This window comes from Mercenaria mercenaria, chromosome 9 (genome assembly GCF_021730395.1).
Source record: "Mercenaria mercenaria strain notata chromosome 9, MADL_Memer_1, whole genome shotgun sequence".
NCBI classification, from domain to species: domain Eukaryota; kingdom Metazoa; phylum Mollusca; class Bivalvia; order Venerida; family Veneridae; genus Mercenaria; species Mercenaria mercenaria.
Genome location: NC_069369.1, coordinates 50,630,579 through 50,651,095, shown reverse-complemented (window position 1 = coordinate 50,651,095; position 20,517 = coordinate 50,630,579). Strand labels below are relative to the sequence as shown.

The 20,517-nt window shown below is 33.9% G+C and overlaps 1 protein-coding gene across 4 annotated transcripts in view; it reads left to right on the top strand.

Annotated features, from left to right (window-relative positions):
- LOC123547113 (coiled-coil domain-containing protein 186-like) overlaps window positions 1-16,827 on the top strand; it is a 48,291-nt gene extending 31,464 nt beyond the window's left edge. For 3 of the 4 annotated variants that reach the window (XM_053551381.1, XM_053551380.1, XM_053551382.1), the window contains 3 exons: window positions 3,114-3,137; window positions 10,374-10,523; window positions 11,808-16,827. In XM_053551381.1, coding sequence (XP_053407356.1) covers window positions 3,114-3,137; window positions 10,374-10,523; window positions 11,808-11,921 — 288 coding nt within the window. In that variant the 3' untranslated portion in view covers window positions 11,922-16,827. The remainder of the gene's footprint in view (window positions 1-3,113; window positions 3,138-10,373; window positions 10,524-11,807) is intronic. The other variant, XM_053551383.1, reaches the window with a different exon arrangement.
- The last annotated feature ends 3,690 nt before the right edge of the window (window positions 16,828-20,517 follow it).

Sequence of the window (20,517 nt, the reverse complement as noted above, 5' to 3'; positions counted from 1 at the left end):
ATCAGCCTACATAGATATGGGTCTTTGTCTGCACTGGTCGCAAAGGCAGAATCACTTGCTGACAGCAGACTAAAGGTTGATGAAATATAGTGTTTGTGATATACAAAATTTAATGTAACTACAAAAGTTAGAAAGTCTAAAATGTGACTTTATTTACAAGCTGTAGAACTAGGATTAAAACTTACTCTTCCAGTTTCTTATTCGTAAAAAAAAATGTACTTTTTGCTAGAGGGACGATTATTTTTTTTTAGGCTCTGTAGCACATTTCAGAATATTCTGTTGTTAGCATTTTGTTACCATGACAACAGAACTAGAATGACTCCATGGTCAGTAGTATTCTACTAGGCATATTCTGTTGTTGTAACTTACGAGGCTTGTATCAGTTTAGTGCACTGCTACTGATTCATTTATTCTCCTTTAAAGATTCACCGCATATATGGACTCTTTAGTACAAGTAACTAACTCTCTTCTGTTGTTTTAAGTGCTCTATTATTGTTCTAAATAACTTTCTTTAAAAAATCAGGGAGCATGCCAATATTCAGCTATTTATAGTAACACATGTTACCTAATATAGTAACATACGTTAAATTCTTTATACTTTAGTACAGTAATCCTGTAGATTTGTAAAAAATCATGACGACGGTCATCTTATGACTGAAGCCTGTAGATTGTTTTGAAATTAGTCCAATTTTCCCAGTGTAATTGTGTTGTCCCTCTCCTGTTTTTATTATTAATAAAGCATTCCTTTAAAGTTAAATAGACCATTTCATGTTTATTAGTTGAGTTAAAATTTTGTAAGTTAAAGCAGATATGAGTTCCTTAGTTGTCTTCCTACCATCCGTCTGTCCGTCTGTATGCTAGTTAGTTTATCCATCAGTTCAAAACACTTTATATGAGCCGTGCTGTGGGAAAACCAACATAGTGGCTTTGCGACCAGCATGGATCCAGACCAGCCTGCGCATCCACACAGTCTGGTCAGGATCCATGCTGTTCGCTAACAGTTTCTCCAATTCCAATAGGCTTTGAAAGCGAACAGCATGGATCCTGACCAGACTGCGCGGATGCGCAGGCTGGTCTGGATCCATGCTGGTCGCAAAGTCACTATGTTGGTTTTCTCATGGCGGGGCTCAATTATGTTAAACCATTCAAGGGATTCCACTGAAAGTTTGTAGATTAAGCATGATAAGACTGTGTGTGTGTCAGCATAAATGTCAGATCTCTACCTTCAAGGTCAAGGTAACAGGCAGGGATCTGTCCTAAAACTCTAATCCTGACCCACAGACAAGGGCACTACTCTTTTGGGGCATTCAACACCAACTAGTGACACCTCTTGTTTTACACATTTCTTCAGCAATTATTTTTCATTTGGTTATTATTAATAGAGGGAGAGAATCTGTATCATACAATGAGTGACTGGAAAAGGGAGACAAATCCTAGAATGACTGGAGGATTGATACAGTAAACATCTGTTTAGTAAAGTATGTCAATGCATACTTTAGTCGCTATTTTTAGGGTGAATATTTGAAATTTTCAAATATGGGAGCCTTTGCACTTTGCAATTCGTTGCCGTCGGCATCTGCGTCTGTGTTTGCATCCCAGTTTGGTTCAGTATTCGTATGTAAGCACGTAATGTCAGTAACCACCTGTGGAAATGGAATTGGAAATTCCACGCACTTGTACTCTATGATAATATGATGAGCAATACACAGGTTCCATAAGTTTATTTTCCATATAAATTTGCAAAGTTATGCTCCTTTTTTGACAAAGCAATCTCTGGTTTTACCTGTAAGCTTGTATCTCAGCAAGCACTAACAGGAATCAATTAAAACTTCACGCACTTGTTAACTGTGATTATCTGATATGCATTATACAGGTCCATAGCTGCCTTGACTTTATACACATTTTCTGACTTTTCTTGCTTTTATACAAGTTTTCGACTTTTGGTATACTTTTATTTAACCATCTCTGGTGACAAAACTTTTGAATAGTTGGAAGTTGCTCTCCTCCAGCGGCTCTTGTTCCAATTAGTGCCAAATCAGACCCATAATTATTCCGATAACAGATTCTAGTAAAAAGCACCATAGTTTAGGTAATCCATTCAACTCGTACTGATAATATTATATTAAGGGAATCAGTGTTACTGGGCATCTGAATGAAGTTAACAGTAAATTTCTGCTGGCCTACATTGAGCTGAAGCAATAAGATAATTATGCACATACACTTTAGAGGATTATCTGTATTTGTGAAGGCTGTAGGTAGAGATATTTGAGCAAATATTTGAAAATTACTTTTGTGGTGCAGATAATTTTTGTTTTCCACATTAGCAACTGGCATTAATTTTACCACACAGTTGGCATGACTGTCCACAGACCTGTGTTACTTCTGTGCAACAGTTTTTTGTGTGACATCCACAATCGGGTGTGTTTTAAACATCCATTGGCAAGTGGCATGATGGCCGCAAAATGGTGTTACAGATTGATCACCTTTTCATATCTAAGTCAGCTTTCACATTATAAAAAAGATAAACACTTGTAAAAATATTGGATTACTCTAAGCTACATAGAGAATTTGTTTTCAGTGTTCACTTTTGCATGGACTACTGTAAAACAGGGCAGGATGTCAGACTTAGATATACTATGTATTGAAAAATTAAGTAAAATATAATCAGACAGCCAATTTTTTCTTGTTTTTTCTTGTACAACATTTGTCAGATGCTAGAGTTTTCAGTTTTGCTTTCAAATGAGGCTGCCATTTTATGCAAAGATATTAAATCCACTTTCATTCTCCATCTACCCTAGTTTTTTGTGTATTTTTTTTTCAAATTTTCATTTTCTTGAAGTATAAGATTTGCACTAACAAAAAATTAAAAATTCTAGACAGGAAGTATAACTACCTACAGTTTTTTGAAGAGTTTAGCAAAAAGTTTGCTTACTGAAAGCACAAATTAAAAAAAGTTGCATATGCTTAATATGTAATACCCAGTTTGGCAAATTCTTAACTTTAGCAATGGAAAAAAAAGTTACAAGAAATTTATCAACTCTGGCAAATTACCCCTGTTTTAAAGTAGGCAATTTATGTAACTCTTTGCTTCAATATAACTTTATATCCTGCAGCCATCATTAGGAAAGCTTGCACAGGTATAGTAACTTACCTTCACACACATATATCTATTATATATATATATCTATTGTTATTATCTTGTATATAGTTTATAACCCTTGTTCAGTTGGTTTCTCTATCACTCAGTTTCTGGTAGTTTGGGGAAGACAGTGCATGTATAATTTTTGCGTAAAACCAGGATACAGTGCTGTTTTGATTGCGTTTGCTTGTTGACTATTTGAAAAACTTTCAGTTATAAATTCCTTTTTAGATTGATAATTTACTCTTTTGTCTGTATTTATTTAGGACTTTGGCCTTCACTTAATAGCAAGTACAGACTGATCTGCTGAACAAATTGTATTTCATCCTTTATTACACATATGTGTACATCTTGTCTACATACAGTTTCAAATAAGTTGTGCATTACCTCCTTGTAACTGAACATTGTTTTATTTCTTAATGTTTTATTTATAATTTGATGATGAAAATTACTGTGAAATCATTATTATTTTTGGGGAATTAATTTTGTTTTTAAAGGCATGGTTGTGTCAATGCATGAAAACAAATTCTAACATACAAAAGTCACATTCATTTTATCTTTGAAATTAGAAATTGATCAGCCAATTCTTTTCCATACAATACAGCTTGAGCACCCAGGAAAAGGCAGTCAAATATATAGTAGATTGAGATTTTTTGTATGCTTATATACGCAAACAGAACAGCAGCCGTTTGTGAATATTCAAAAAAATGTATTTGTCCTAATTGTTTGACTATATGATTAACATAATAGAAAATACTATAAAATGCACTGTTTTGATTATCTCCCATTGTGACAGTGACTTCTTAATTTCATGTGTAATATTGAAAGTAGTATTTTTATTTAACTATTTACTTAGTAGCGTTATCTGTTTTCAGCATAAAATTAAGAGCCTTATGGAACTTCAAGACAATATTTGCGGGCCCCATTCCTCTATACAAAAAGTATTTTCCCCTTTTTTTGACAAAATTCTCGAAGTAATTTAAAACTAAAATATTTTTTTACTTGATCCAATCAAAACTCTTAAGTAAATCTACATATAATAATGTAAACCATACATTTAAAACACAAGACAGTGTGATTTTAAGTCATTTTCTATTATGAAAAATAGTGTTTATATTACCATTATAATGATTTTTTCCTGTATTTTAGTGTTACGGTGCAATTTCCCCTCCGTAACAATCCCTACCACCATTCTCCTAAAACAGAAAAAGAAAATCCCAATGATGTTCTCCGTCAAAGCACAAAATTATTGTTTCGGCAGCTGTGGTTATCAAAGGTGCAGATAATATGCACAGCTTATATGTAATTTAATGTATTTCTGTATGATTTGGTTGTAAATGTGAGCAAAATGTATTTGATTTGGTGAATGCTGTTGTATTATGTACTATTTTTAGCTTGACTGTTTGAAATGCTTTAACCTTTAGCATGCTAGATAAATTGTCGTCTGCTGGAAATGTCGTCTGCTAAAATTGTAAAGTTCATTCAATTTGCTCCAAAATTGGAAGAAATATGGTCAGAGTAGCAAACAGCTTGGAACCTGATCAGACGCCGATTTAATCGGCGTCTGATCTGGTTCCAAGCTGTTTGCAAAGGCTATTAAATTCGCCTGCAGCAGGCTAAGGGTTAAATAGTAGCTTTTGTTCTCACCCTTTTATCTGTGTCTGCATCACAAAAGTTTTGCATGTAAGCACTGGTTTCTCAAAATGTACAAAGCCTGCACAAGATATACAAAGCCAAATGCTTTTAAACTTCATGCATGTGTTTGGCCTTGTGAGATATTTACCTCCCAGGAAAATTTACATATTTTCTAGCTTTGTATTTAGTGAAAAATGCCCCTTTTTAACATTGAAATTTTGTGACAATTTTGCATGTAAGCAGGTTTCTCAGGAAATACTTGACCAAATGTTTTCAGATTTTCCACATGTTTTTAGCATCATAGTATGACCTCACATGTTTCTAAACTGTGACTTACATTTTAGCAAACATTATGCTCGTTTTCAACTTAGAAAATATTGCTAAAGCTTTTGTATGTAAGCTAGTATAAGGTGGAAGGGCTTCAAATAGCCAAGCTTGCAGTAATAGACAGCTCTTGTTTACAGATATTTCCATGAGTAGAATTTCAAGAAATATATAGTTAGTTCATTTTTAGATATAATGTAGAATGTATTGCAAAGCTTATACTGTTAAACTCCCCCACCCCACACACAAGGCCTCTGTCAATTGCCCCTGCTGGGGACCTTTGGGCCCACAAAGCCCCAGCTCACTTTTCCCATTTTAGCTCACCTGTCACATAGTGACAAGGTGAGCTTTTGTTATCACCCTTCGTCTGTCCCTCGTCCATCCGTCTTCAATTTCTTGTGTACAAGATAGAGACCACATTTTGCAATCAATTTTTATCAAACTGGCACACAACTTGTATTGGCGTAATGTCTCGGTACCTTTTGAAAACTGGCCAGATCCCATCATGGGTTCCAGAGTTATGACCCCTTCAGGGGCCAAAATTTTGCTATTTTGGCTTGTGAACAGATTGAAACCACATTTGCAATCAACTTTAATCCGACTTGCACACAACTTGTATTGGCATAATATCTCGGTTCCTTTCGAAAACTGGCCAGATCCCATAATGGGTTCCAGAGTTTTGGTCCCTTAAAGGGCCAAATTTGCTATTTTGGCTTTAGCAGTCATATAGAGACTCTATTTATGGTTTGATTTTATACAAACTTGCAAAATAACTTTAACAACAATAGATCTTGGATACATCTTTCCATGATGAAATCGTCAGAAACAATCAAAGATTCCGGAGTTTACGGCCCTTGATTGACCCCTGAAAGAGCCAAAATTTGTTAATTTTACCTTGTGAACACGATAGAAGTGACATTTTACATTCGATTTTAAGCACACTTATACACATCTTAAGTCAAAATAAGATCTTGGTTCCTTTCGAAAACCGGCTAGATTCCATCTTAGTTTCTAGAGTTACTGTCTCATAAAGGGGCAAATTTTTCTATTTTGGCTTTTTCAGCCATACAGAGGTTTAATTTATGCTTTGATTTGATGCAAACTTGCACATAATGTTAATCTTGTTGATCTCTAGGCCAAGTTTGAAACTGGGTCATGTGGGGTCCAAAACTAGGTTACCAGGTCAAATCAAAGGAAAAGCTTGTTAACACCCTAGAAGCCACATTCATGACCCTTTCTTCATGAAACTTGGTCAGAATGTTTTTGATGATTCCTGTGCCAAGTTCAAAACTTGGTCATACGGGGTTAAAAGCTATGTCACCCGGTCAAATCAAAGGAAAAGCTTGTCAACATTCTTGAGGCCACATTTATGACCCTATCTTTATGAAGCTTGGTAAGAATGTTTGTATTGATGATTACTAGGCCAAGTTAGAAACTGGGTCATGTGGGGTCAAAAACTAGGTTACCAGCTCAAATCAAAGGAAAAGCTTGTTAACACTCTTGAGGCCATATTTATGACCCTATCTTCATGAAACTTGGTAAGAATGTTTATCTTGATGATTCCTAGACCAAGTTCAAAACTGGGTCCTGTGGGGTCAAAAGCTAGGTCACCAATCAAATCAAAGGAAAAAACACTGTAGAGGCCACATTTATGTCACTATCTTCATGAAACTTGGTCATAATGTTTTATGTTGATGATTCCAAGGCCAAGCTTACCAGGTGAGCAATATAGGGTCATCATGACCCTCCTGTTTAAGTAAATATGTTTATATTGATCTTCATAACTGACAGGCTTTCCTGTACAACACACAATTGACTTTAAAACGTTTCAATACAGAAACTATGTTTGTATAACATTACAGTCTGCACTTAACTTCTAACATTGACAACCTTTTTGAGTTCAATGAGAGCCATAACAAGTAGAGAGTAGTACTGTCCATTTATTTGCTAAAGTTTACCCACATTTCGGCTGTTACATAACACAAATCATTCAGTGATAAAATTGTCATTTGTTCATGTTGATTGGTACTGGTATATACTACATTTACTATACATAATCATTATGAAATACACTGAACTGCCAAGAATATAAGATCAGTTATTCAATTCAGTAATCTCAGAGTATCCTATAGTCATTTTAAATTTTACCAAACATACCACACAATTTTGAATACTGATATCTTATTAGATTTAATATCTAATATGAACAACTTATTATCCTCATTGCTATAAGCCATTACCCCTGGTGATTCTATTCCATCAGTCTCATTCAGTAGAACTTTTCCTTGAGTTAGGTCTCCAGACAGCCTGTGTATATTGTGAGAGCCATATCCACAAACATACACATTTCTTCTGTCATTAGCTGTCATTCCTAATGGATACTTAAGATCTTTATGAGAGTAAGATGTTTCGTACTGTTCATCAGAGGTCACATGAATAACTTTTAAATAATTTTCACCAACTGATGAAAAAATATGTAAACTTTCAGCATTCTTTGTTATTGTTAGATAGTGAAATATATTGAAACTATCTGGTATGTTTAAAAATATGGTCTTGAGTTTATTTCCATTCATATCAAAAACTGTTATTTCACTTTCTGAAGAAATAAAAAGCTTTTTGTCTCTGTATGCAACTTTACAGTGATAAGTCTTGCACAAATAATTTTCCATCTTTTTGATAACTGACCATTCAATAGCTCCACTGTTGTTCATGTTGTTTATTTGCAGTATATGAATCTCTGGTGAATAAAAAAATGTGACAGCAACTTGATTTTCTGCCACCTTTGTTATATCCCATATTTGAAGCAGAAATTCTGAAACAATCTTTTTCTCTATAGTAGAAATTAACTGCAATAGGTGATTGTGGATATCTGCTGCAAGAAGGTAGTTTTTGTACAAATGAAGAAGTTTGAATGCTGGTACATTTTCTGACTTAAATCTGCTGTAGTAAATGTTTCCATAAATTATTGCTGCAATTACAGTTACTAAACCCATAACCCATAAACAGATTCCATATTTTGTTTGATTTCTTTCAGTTTGTTTCATGTTTTCAGAAATGCGCCCCAAGTTTATGTTCGTTCTAGGCTTAGTGATGTTTAGTTTTCCGAAATCACCAGTTGTTTTTAATACGTTTGCTTGTTCTTAACTTACTTCATGTATTCCAGTTTCATGGTTCAAATCCTCAAGACTATTTTTTATCGATATGACCTTGTTGCTACAACTTTTGACCATAATTAATATTTTGCATCTCTGCAAGGTCGATTTCTTGCTTTCATTTTCAGATTTAATAACTTGAAAAGTTGATTCCAATTCAGACAGTTTTTTAGAATTTTCATCAAGATTTTTCTTATCTTCAGACCCAATTTTGTCAATTTCAGTGACCACTTCTCTTTCTAGATCATCAAACAGTTTAGCAGTGTTATCTTTATATTCTTGAATTACTGATCTCGTTTCTTCTTTAATCTGCTCCACTCGGCCATATCCTTGTTCAATGACAATCTTAGTACTTTGTAGTTTTTCTTCAACAGATTTCAGCATGTCCTCAAAATTTTCATGTTCTCTTTTCTCTTCAAACTCATTCAATAATATTGGAACATATTGCACTGATACACATTCTTTATGATCATTTATCTTACAAGTTGAGCAAGCAAAGCAGTCACACTTGTTACAGTAATGTTTTACAATTTCATTCTTATGGATTTTACATTTTTCCTGGCAGAAATCCTTTGGCATCTCATTGTGACTTTGTTGAACATGATCTCGTTGAAACTTTGTATGGAATTTTAGGCATGTTTTGCAGAAGAACGTTACACAGTCCACACAAAATCCTACTGCAGGAACATTTTCAATACCTTCTTCAAGACAAGATTCACAAAACATATCCATTACTTCATCTGAGTCCTTCATTTCTCTGGAGTGATTTAGTCTTTCAGGATCATTTTTTTGTAATTTCTGTTTTCTTGTAAGCGATCTAATTTATAATATGTTAAAGCACTTTACCATAAGAACAACTACACAGAAATATAAATAAGACTGTTTTAATATCAAATCCAATATTCTTCTTACAATTTATTTTAACCTCAACAGTTTATATACCTTAAACCTCCAGTTCTTCAACCCTGTATATTGATTATTGGTATGTTTTTTTATGAATACCTGAGCACCTAACTTGAGGTAAAGTATATCAGCAATCAATATGACACACAAAACATTCTTTGTTCAAAGCAAGTGATACTATCTTTCAGTGGTGTAATTTATTCATGATAATGGTTTGTAAATTAAACAAACACTTTAAGAAAAGGGAGAAACGTAAAACTGTTAAAAAAAGCACCAGTCACTATTGGGTTTAAAACTATTCTATTTAAGTAAGGCTGAAAAAAATGTTGATTTAAGTAAAATTTGATATGAAATGTATATCTTCCAGACATTTTATCTAAAACAATTTATTTCAACCAACTCACCTTGAATGTCATATTTTTGAGAAGTTATCATCAAGAACTGCCTGCAGTTTCCTGTTGATCTCCAGTGAAAGGTCGAGGGTCATTTCCTTATTACTGCATTACTGAACTGTTATTGGAAACATACACCAAATAAACTGTATTGGTGATAACACAGAACAAATGTCATCGTGGAGTGCAAGCACAAACATGGTGATTCTTCAAAGATCATGGCTGTCTTGCACTGTGTTTGATACATGTAGCATTTGATGCAATCAAAACAAAACAACATATAGTAAAAATGATTTGTTACCAGTGTGAGGTTACATTATCTCACATAGGTATTTCATTTAAAATACAGTGTCTCAAAGGTGAAAAAAAGTAATGTCATTATGTCTAGACAGTAGACAAGGGTTATATAGAATTATCACTTGCATACATATGTTCTTATTAAAGGTGTACGCTAGAATTCCTGTATATGAGATGGGCAAAATTTTTCCCAATAATGGAATTTCTTCAAACTTTGGATGTTTAAGGACAATCATCTGAGAAAGGAAAATATACAATAAAAGTCATAGGTCACCAGTATTGAAAAAGAGTTATCTGCTCTTGAAAACGGCATTTCCCCCATCTCATATACAGGAATTCTAGCATACGCCTTTAAATTAAGTGGATCGAAAAGCATCTAAACATAGTTTACTCTAACACAATAATGGAAGTTGGCTTTTATTGTGTGCTGATAAACAGTAACTTTATTAGTTATCTTCAAACTGAGATTCTCTTAAGTAATTTGAAGTTGTATTGTTTTCCTGTCAATTGTAAATTGCTATATATTTTCAGGCTGAGATATCTAGAAAGCACAGTATTATGGGATCTGTGTACAGTTCCCATTCCAACGATGGGACCATGACCCTTGACCTTTCATTAGAGATCAACAGAAAACTGCAGGCAGTTCTTGAAGATACGCTTCTCAAAAATATGACACTTAAGGTGAGTTGGTTGCAATCAAGTTTTTAAGATAAAATGTCTGTGTGGTCAAAAAATGACACTGATGTTCTGTAGTGTAGTTTACATTAGATTGTAACCAAATTGTTCATACAAACTATGGTACCAAATTGGTTGTGGAGCTCACTTGGTTGGAGAGTAGATTGTTAGGATTGATCAAACTATCAATAGAAAGTGATTGTTAGTGTCCTAATAGATTGGTGGCAAAAACTTTGATTAAGTAAGTATCACAGATAGTTTTCTCACCCGGCTTTCTTTTGCCTATGTAATCAGTAGTTTTTCAGAAATTTTCCCTGTTACTACCATACTTGGTACTATGAATGAGTCAGTCCATGTTTGCAGTATTCTTACAATAGCATGCCACATAGTCAATACCATATTGTAGCAATAAGTCCTGCAATAATACCACTTGTATTGCATTTGGTTAATATTCATGTCGAGTGGTCTAATATCAGCTGTTTGATATATGTAAAAAGAAATATCTTTTATATGCTGTGTAATAAGACTTTTTTTGATATACTTAGTCGAGACGTTTACATATCGCTGACCCCTATATTTATTCTAATATTTCAACATTGCGTCAATCAGTAGCATTAGAAAAACGGCAATAACTTTCTTTTTTCTTAACGAAACATATAAGTGTGAGCACTCATTTTCTTAGATCATTTTTAAACTTATTGTGGCAGTTTCGTTTCAATATTTGATGAAAAATTGTTTTCGAAATATTTTGCACGTAGCATAAAAAGGAAAATTCAGCCGTGTTTGCACATGCAAGAGCACCAGAAAAGGGTAATTTAATCCTAACGTATAATTATATAAGCATCTCGTCTGAAAATTTATCGACTCAGTCTTTTAATCAATGCGAAAGTATCAATCTCTCAACGGGTGATATGAAAAAAAAATCACATGTGCAGAAAAACAAAATAACACTGTTGCGCATGTGATATGAAATTATGGATCTTATCACCTGCACAGAAATTGAAAATAACGATTTTGCGCATGTGATATAAAATCACTGGGGAATATAATATATTATTCAAGTTAAACTAATGGGAAATTTGCATTGGACATTTATGTGAGGTATAATAAATTGTGTTACCTCCATGCCATTTGCTGCATATAAGAACCTTACCATTTTCGTGCATTTCCATCTTTCCCTGTAAGCCCTCATTCATTAATATAAAACAGTTTCCTTTTTGACTTCTTTAATGAATTTATTTCTGTTTACATGTATTTCTGATTATGTATCTTTTATATTTGTACCAACAGGAAAGTTTGGATACACTTGGACAAGAAATTGCTAGACTTTCTCAGGAAAACCGAAGACTTCAGCTATTGATGCAAGGGAAATCGAGATCCAAAGTTAATCCTTCTTCCAGATAGCGTCACAAAAGTGAAGGAATATGAAAATTAACATCTTAAGTGAATCCTTCATCCAGGAAAAGTGAAGGAATAATCAAGGTCTAATGTAAATTTTCCTTCCATATGACATCTTAAGACTGCAGAAAAGTCTACAGTTAATCCCGCAGTCAGATAGCAGTGGAAAAGCTGATGAAAATGTTAAGGTCTTAAGTTAATCCACAATCCAGATAGCATCAAAATGTACTGATAATATACCTTCCAGATAGCATCCAAAGAGTAAATGTTCAGTGTTAGTTCATTTACACAATAGCCTGTGAGAGGTGTTTGTGAACTCCAGAGAAGTGATATAGACAGTTGTAAAGTTACATCTGATCATCCGTTACTTCAGCACAAGACCAGATAAGTGCTTGTTTATGTCAGTGCAGTTATCCATTTATTCCACTGAGGTGACACACTCATATTTGCCTGTAAGTTGAGATGGTGAAGGTTCTGAAATTAAGACTGATATACATGCTGAACACTGTAAAAGCCTCCATTGATGCGTTTATAAGACAGGGCTATAAAAAGTAAATGATTTTTGCTGTGTTAAAAATAGACTTATGACTGAACATATGTCATACTATGCTACATTGCTTTGAAAGTGACATTGAGGAATTTATATATCAGATGGCATTTGTTTTCTAGTTAACATCATTAGTTTACAGGACTGGTTTACATAAAAGCATTGAACAAATCATTTTGCCCATTGATGTACAAGTAAAGAAGACACATGTTGTTTTCAAGATATTTGTACTGTATTATGAATTCATACAAATCACATCAATGTTCATTTCAAGGTATAATGGAACGTGTTTGAAGTTGTAAATTTCAGTTTATTATGAATGTTTTCTGTTCTGCCATTGACTTCCTACATAGTAAAAGAAAAATATTATTACATTCTGTTTAGAAATTAAAGATCATTAAAATGATAAAAATAAGTTTTCACATTTACTAATTGGCTGTTCAAATATACTTGCTGATGTGTAATTTTCAGTTTGTTTTGCTTGTCAATGCCTTTATTTAATGATTGCCATTCTGTTGCATTTGCCCATAAAACAGCCAAGAAGTTTGTGTCATTTACAGTGTTTTCTGTGTCATATTTTAATTGTTCAGTTTTGTCTTGTTTTGATAGGGGACCAGAACAGAAATTGTTATAGGCCAAACAATGCTTTTGGAGTACCAGTGTTTAACATTCATATTAGAGTGATTGAGACATGTACATATACAGTTATGTGTAGACTTGATAAACACTGAACTGTTAAAATTGCAATTTTAATGTTTATAAAGTACTTTCAAAATATCTTTTGAGAGTTTAAGCTTGTGAAAACATAACTGTAAAGATACTCATTGTTAGGCATTGCTAGGGAGTTTCTGCGTAGATGTCTATAATTTTCAATACACATATGCGCATTAATATCTCAACCTCCATACCTTCACACAAAATACTTACAGAACTTATATTGTGTTTGTAAATGTGCATAAATGCTGCTGTTTCTATATGTTGCTTTCTTGCTAGATGCTGACTTACTCCTTACCAGAAAGTTGTTTTATTGTTTTGTATACTTCAGAGCAAAAAGGTGAACATTTTTAACTTATAAAGAAGGTAAATTCTTTAATTTACACAGATGCATTTCCTGCTGTTAAAATGTGCTCTCAGTTTTGGCCAGTGTTTACTTTAAAAATGATATAAATGTACAATTTCCCCTTGAATAGATGTTTTTGTTACAGAATATTGTTTGTTTGTTATTGAATAGTGTGATTTTATCAGTAAAGCTCTTATTTTGAAGTTGTGTATATAGTTAAGTTATGTATATACGACATGGCAAGGGTACCATCTAATTTTGTCTTCTTAGTTTTACCAGAATTAAGCTCTACCCCGCTAAATTTCTAAAATGGACAGGTGTAACATTCAGTTTTGGCAGTACCATTTATTATTTGAAGTGGTGTTCACTGAAAATTTACTGATTGAATAGCAAACAGTGCTAACCATGATCAGTCTGCACAAATGTACAGGCTGATAATGGTCTGCACTGGTTGCAAACACAGAATCACTTGCTGCCTGCAGGCTAAAGGTTAAGAAGTTCATACTTAAGAATTTGACAATCCAGTTTATGTGAAGTTAAAAAGTCCCATTTTTAGTAAAATAGAAAAAACTGTATGTATTGTGTGTTAGGGAAGTTATACTGTAACATTTTAAAAGCATACAAAATTATTTGATTTTGTTACTTTTTTAATAACTTTATTTTGATTCAAGTTCGAAATTCTGTTGTTTATGGCATAGATTAATGCTTTTATTGTACTGGTAGTTACAGAATATAACATGAATATGAAAGGGTCCAAACATGAGTTGACATTAAAACAAATTGGCTGTTCTTATATGTTTATTATCATTGGAACAAAATTTATATTGCCTCATTATTTTTGTGTTTTAATTCAGTTGATATGCTGAAAACCAGAAGTGTTATTTACTTAAAATAAATGTCTGTACCTTTGATAGTGTTAGCTTACACAAAAGGTAGATGTATGTTAAAAGTTTATTAAGGTATCTGTGTACTGTATGTTATTTGTATGCTTTAAAGATCCTAGTCATAAGATAGACTTACTTGCCTAAACAAAACAGTTCCTTTCAATTTTTGGATACCTCTTTTTCTGCCTAATAAACAGTGCTTTTGATTATTTATTTATTTGTAAAATATTTAATACTGTTGTGTATGTATGATGTAAGTACATGCATTAAATATTTTTGATTTTTACTGCCATGATTATGTTGATTTTATGTGAGAGATTGTGATATTAGAATTTTAGAATAAGTGTCTCGTTTTTAGTTGGACTATTCGAAGAATAGGTAGAGCTATTGGACTCGCCCATGCGTCAGCACCGGCATCTGCGTTCCGATTTGGTTAAGTTTTTTAAGTAAACTAGTATCTCAGTAACCACTTGTGGGAACTGATTACAACTTTACATACTTTTTCACTGTAATAAACTAAACTATTTTACAAAATCATGCCCCTGTTTCGACTTTTGTATTCATTCAATTGACAAGGCTTTGAATAGTCGAGCATCGCTGTGCTCCATGGCCGAGCAGTTTTAGGCTACTGACGTACCTCTAAAGTCTCTTGGTTTAAATGTTGCTCAGATAGGAAGCTATCTGTCTGGAAGGTTGTAGGTACTACCTAGGTTCCTGTCAGAGCATGAAGCGACATCCAGAAGGAAAGTTTCCAAATGACAAAAATTGTGTTTGTGTGCCACAATACCCACTAAAACAAACATTTTCAGTTTGGTTATATTTTGGATTGTCTGAATCATTTTAGGGTATTTAAATGGAACATGTATATGTACAAGACATTGGTCTGAAAGGAAATGAATAGCTTTAGTTATCACTGCAGAACTTAATATATTTATAGTCGATTAACATTACGTATTTTATCACTTGCCCCTCACCGATATGGGTTTAAGACTCACTCGGCACATTGAATTCTTCATGGGAGGAAGGCACCCAGCCGGCTTACAGGAGGTCGATGGTTCTACCCAGGTGCTCACCAGTGATGAAATAATGCACAGATTGACACCTTTGGTCTTCCTCAACCATCAAAGCTGGAGAGTCGCCATATGGCCTATAATTGTGTCAGGGCGCCGTTAAACCCAACAAAAACATAACATATTTTGGTGTGGTTTAAAAAAGGAATTAATTTCCTGACATTTTAAAGATCTCACATGATTTTACCACAATCCATAGACTGTTCTCTATGAATAGGCACTCCTCTCCTGCATGTATATTGGAGCATTATATATCCATTTTGTTTTACTTAATAGATGGAAACATTTGAACACATGTCACATCTAATTTTGGACCTTTTCTGTTATTTTTAAACTGTTTGTTTAGTGTTCCAACTGGTGTATTTTCTTGATGTGTATTTTGATTAGCACTTAATTGTGTATGTGTTTTTGGAATATGTAAGATTAATGTTGAAAAATATCCCATTTCCTTTCATTTTTATTTACTGAATTCAGAAGCAACATAGAAATTTGTACATCAGAATTCATCTATTTTAACCCTTACCCTGCTAAAATTCTATAATGAACTTGTCCATCTTACAATCTGGACAGTGCCATTAACTGTTAAAAGGGGTGCTTTCCAAAATGATACCGACTGAAAGGCGAACAGTGCAGATCATAATCAGACTGCATGGATGTGCAGGCTGATCAGGATCTACACTGGTTGCAAAGGCAGAATCAGTCATGTCCAGCATAATAAGGGTTAAGAAAACTGTCATCTTTTATGACATGCAAATTATAGAGTTATATCTGTGCGCTTCCAAAGATTTAAGCTGTTTTGTGGTAAAACACACAAATAATCTTATCCAATAGTGGCAAGCTTATAAAAAAGTATAAATAAATAATCATTTATATACAATTATTTTCTTCATAATAATGATTGTTTCATAAAAACAAAATGGAATCTAAATGTGTAATTTTCAAATGATCAGTGGTTTGTAAAATGTTCTTGGAGGAAAAGGAAAGCAGCCTACATGTTTTATTTTATAGTGATCAACTGTTTTTAAAATGTGCTAAGAGGAAATTAAAATCTACTTAATACATTTGAGAATTATGCAATTGTTCACCATATAATTTACAGTAAAAAGAAATATAATCATTATGATAAGAAGATGTATATTGTAGATTTACTTAGATATAAAAATAATATAATTATACAGTTTAAAACAAAAGGTTGTTTCTTTGTTATATGCATTTGATGTACTTTGTAAGTGTATGTAATACTATGTTCATTTTAAAGCATATTGTTGTTAATTATGCACTATTTATTATTATAACTGGGTGTGATATCTAGATGACAATGTTTGAATATTCAAATAAATGTCTCTAAAAATTATAAGAGTATGTTATTTTTGCTTTTGGCAAACTGAAATAGCACTACATTATATCATGAATCAGCATAGGCTAATTGTAAAGATTTTTATGCCCACAAATGTATGTGGGGGTGGGACATAATAGTGTTGCTGCTGTTCATCTGTACATCACGGAATCTTGTGTGTCCAACTCCTCCTGCACTATTAGCCCGATTTGCTTCAATTAGTCACATTTAAATAAGCTTGATGTATAGATGATCATAAAGGATGTTTTTTTTTCTATTACTATTTTTATCGCAGTTATGGCCCATAGAGAAAAATCTTGTATTTGCAACTCTTCCCACACTATTAGCCTGATTTGCTTCAAACTTTCACAGATGAACAAGCTTGATATGCAGATGACTATAATTTTTCTTTGACTATTTTTACTGCAGTTATGGCCCTTTGATAGTTTTGGTATATAGAATATAGAGAAAAATCTTGTGTGTCTAACCCCTCCCACACTGTTAGCCTGATTTGCTTCAAAATTAGAGGAAGATTCTTCATTTGAAATTGATATTTCTGTGGCTATTTTTACTAGAATTGTAGCATTTTCTTTATTTCACAAAATAGGCCATAGTGAAGAAATTTGGTGTGTTCAACTCCTCATACACTTTTTAGCTCACTTGAAATTTGTTCAGGATGAGCTAATAGTATAGGTGGATGATCCTTCATCCATCGTACCCGCATTAACATTTTTACTTAAACATCTTCTCCTCTGAAACTGCTGGTCAGAATTACATCAAACTTGGTCAGTAGCATGCTGGCATAGACCACTTATCAAGTTTGTTCAAATGGTTCACCTTGGCTCCTGTTAGGGTCTGCCAGATCTAAAAATAGAAAAAAAAACACTTCAAAAAACTTCTCATGAACCGCTTGATGGATCTTTATCAAACTTGGTCTGTTGCATTTTTATAAGGTATTCTCCCAATTTTGTTCAAATGGGGGCACGTTGCTCCTTTATGGGCCACAGGAGCTAAAATTATAAATACTCTTCAACAACTTTTTTCATGTACTACTAGATAGATCTTCATCAAACTTGGTCTGTAACATCATTATAAGGTCCTTTCCCAAATTTATTCAAATGGGGGCACTTGGCTAGCTACTTTTAGGGGTCACTAGAGCTAAAAATATAAAAACCTTTAAAATACTTCTTCTCAGAAACTGCTCAATGGATCTTCATCAAACTTGGTCTTTATCCTCATTATTTTGTCGCTTCCCAATTTTTTACATACGGGGGCACATGGCCCCTTTTAGGGGGCCGCTAGAGATAAACTTAGAAATACCTTTAAATGACTTCTTCTCATGAACTGCTGGAAGGATCTACATCAGACATGGTTTTTAGCATCATTATAATGTCTTCTCCCAATTTTATTCAAGTAGGGATGATTGGCCCCTTTCAGGGGCTAACAGAGCTAAAACTAGAAATGGCTTTAAATGACTTCTTCTCATGAACCACGTAATGGATCTTCATCAAACCTTGTCTAGAGGATCATGATAAGGTCCTTTCTCAAATTTGAATGATTGGTGGCACTTGGCCCCTTTTAGGGCCTGCTAGAGTTAAAAATAGAAAAACCTTTAAACGAATTCTGCTCATGAACCGCTTAATGGATCTTCATCAAATCTGGTCTAGAGGGTCATTATAAGGTCCTTTTTCAAATTTGTTCAATTTGGGGCCACTTAGCTCCTTTTAGGGGCCACTAGAGCTAAAAATAGAAATACCTTTTAAAGACTTCTTCTCATGAACTGTTTGAGGGATATTCATCAAACTTGGCCTGTAGCATCATTTGAAAGTCCTCTCCTAATTTTATTCAAATGGGGGTAGTTAGCCCCTTTTGGGGGGAGCTAGGGCTAAAAACAAAAATACCTTTTTACAACTACTTCTCATGAACCACTAAATGGATTTTCATCAAACTTGGCCTGTAGCATCATTATAAGGTCCTCCCCAAAAATTGTTTATTGGGGGCGTTTAGCCCCTTTAACGGGGCACTAGAACTAAAAATAGAAATGCATTTAATTGACTTATTGGGGGCGTTTAGCCCCTTTAAGAGGGCACTAGAACTAAAAATAGAAATGCATTTAATTGACTTCTTCTCATGAACCGCTTGATGGATCTTCATCAGACTTGATTTGTAGCATCATTATAAGGTCCTTTAACAAATTTGTTCAGTTGAAGACACTTGGCCCCTTTTATGGACTGCTAGAGTTAAAAATAGAAATACATTTAACTAACTTCTTTTAATTAACTCCTGGATGGGTCTTCCTCAAACTTTGTCTGGAGCATTATCATAACGTCTTTTACCATTTTTGTTCAGTTAGGGGCACTTGACCCTTTTTAGGGCCACTAGAGCGTAACATAGAAATACCTTTAAAGTACTTCTTCTTATGAATCGCTTGATGGATCTTCATCAAACTTGGTCTGTAACATCATTATAAGGTCTTATGTCAAATTTGTTCAATTGGGGGCACTTTGGTCTTTTTAGGGGCCACAAGAGTTAAAATAGAAATACTTTTAAATGATTTCTTCTCATGGTTAAAATAACTTTTGTTTCAATGAATATCTTAAAGACTTTTCACCAAACTTACTTAGAAGGAAAGGCAGATGGTTAAGGTTTTGTTCAGGTGAGCGACTTAGGCCCATTTGGGCCTCTTGTTGAATGAATGGATTCAAAATGGATGCACCATCTTATCTGAATACATTTTGCTTCAAACTTTTAATCGAACACCCTTCATGTGAAGATGGTCTGTACTAAAAACGTTACTGTTTAGAGGAAAAATGATGGCACAGTTTATGGAGCATCCGTGTCCAATGGACACAGTACTACTAGTAGTTTAAAATTGACATCGGATTAAAATGGCTTCCATCCATCATACTTTCTTGTGTACTCGACTCCTACAGTTTCCACAGAGTTCAAATGAAACTTGTTATACATCATCAATATAAAGTTGACATGCACAGTTTGTCAGGTCTTTCACATCTGGTTGTTTTTTCTTGAGTGATGCTCCTTTTCGGACATTACCATATTACAATTACATCTGTACCTTGTATTCTCGACTCCTACAGTTTCCATCCAATGCAAATGAAACTTAGTATTTTTCATCAACACGAGCATATTGTCGAGACTTTCTTGTTTGACTTTTTTACCCCTAGAAACAATGTGCATGATGGGCTTCACTGGAATCGATCATATCCGTCCATTGCGTTCACTCCATCATATCTTCTTAACTGCTGGGAAGATTTTCATAAAATTTGCATCAATTGTAAACCTCATCAAGATGATGTGCACAACGCATAACAAAGACCACTAGCTCTAAGGTCAAGGTCACACTTCGATGCCAAATGTCAAATAGCGTAACTTCGTGTACACACGATATTTTCATAAAAAATAACATCATGTGAATTTACCAAGAAGACGAGCAACCCAGGTTACTAGGTCCAAGCCACATTCTCATTTGGAGGTCAAATAGATCTGAATCTTCCAGAAAACTTTGAGAAGTTTTCATAAAAGTAGCATCAATTATTTACCCTAGAGAGCAAAACCCGGTCAATAGGTCAAAGGTCATACTCACACTTTAAGGTAGATGGTCAAGTTATATATGTAGCTTAACTTCGTGTCCGCCCCATGTCGTCTAAATCGCTTAAAAGCTTTTCATAAAACTAGGATTAATTG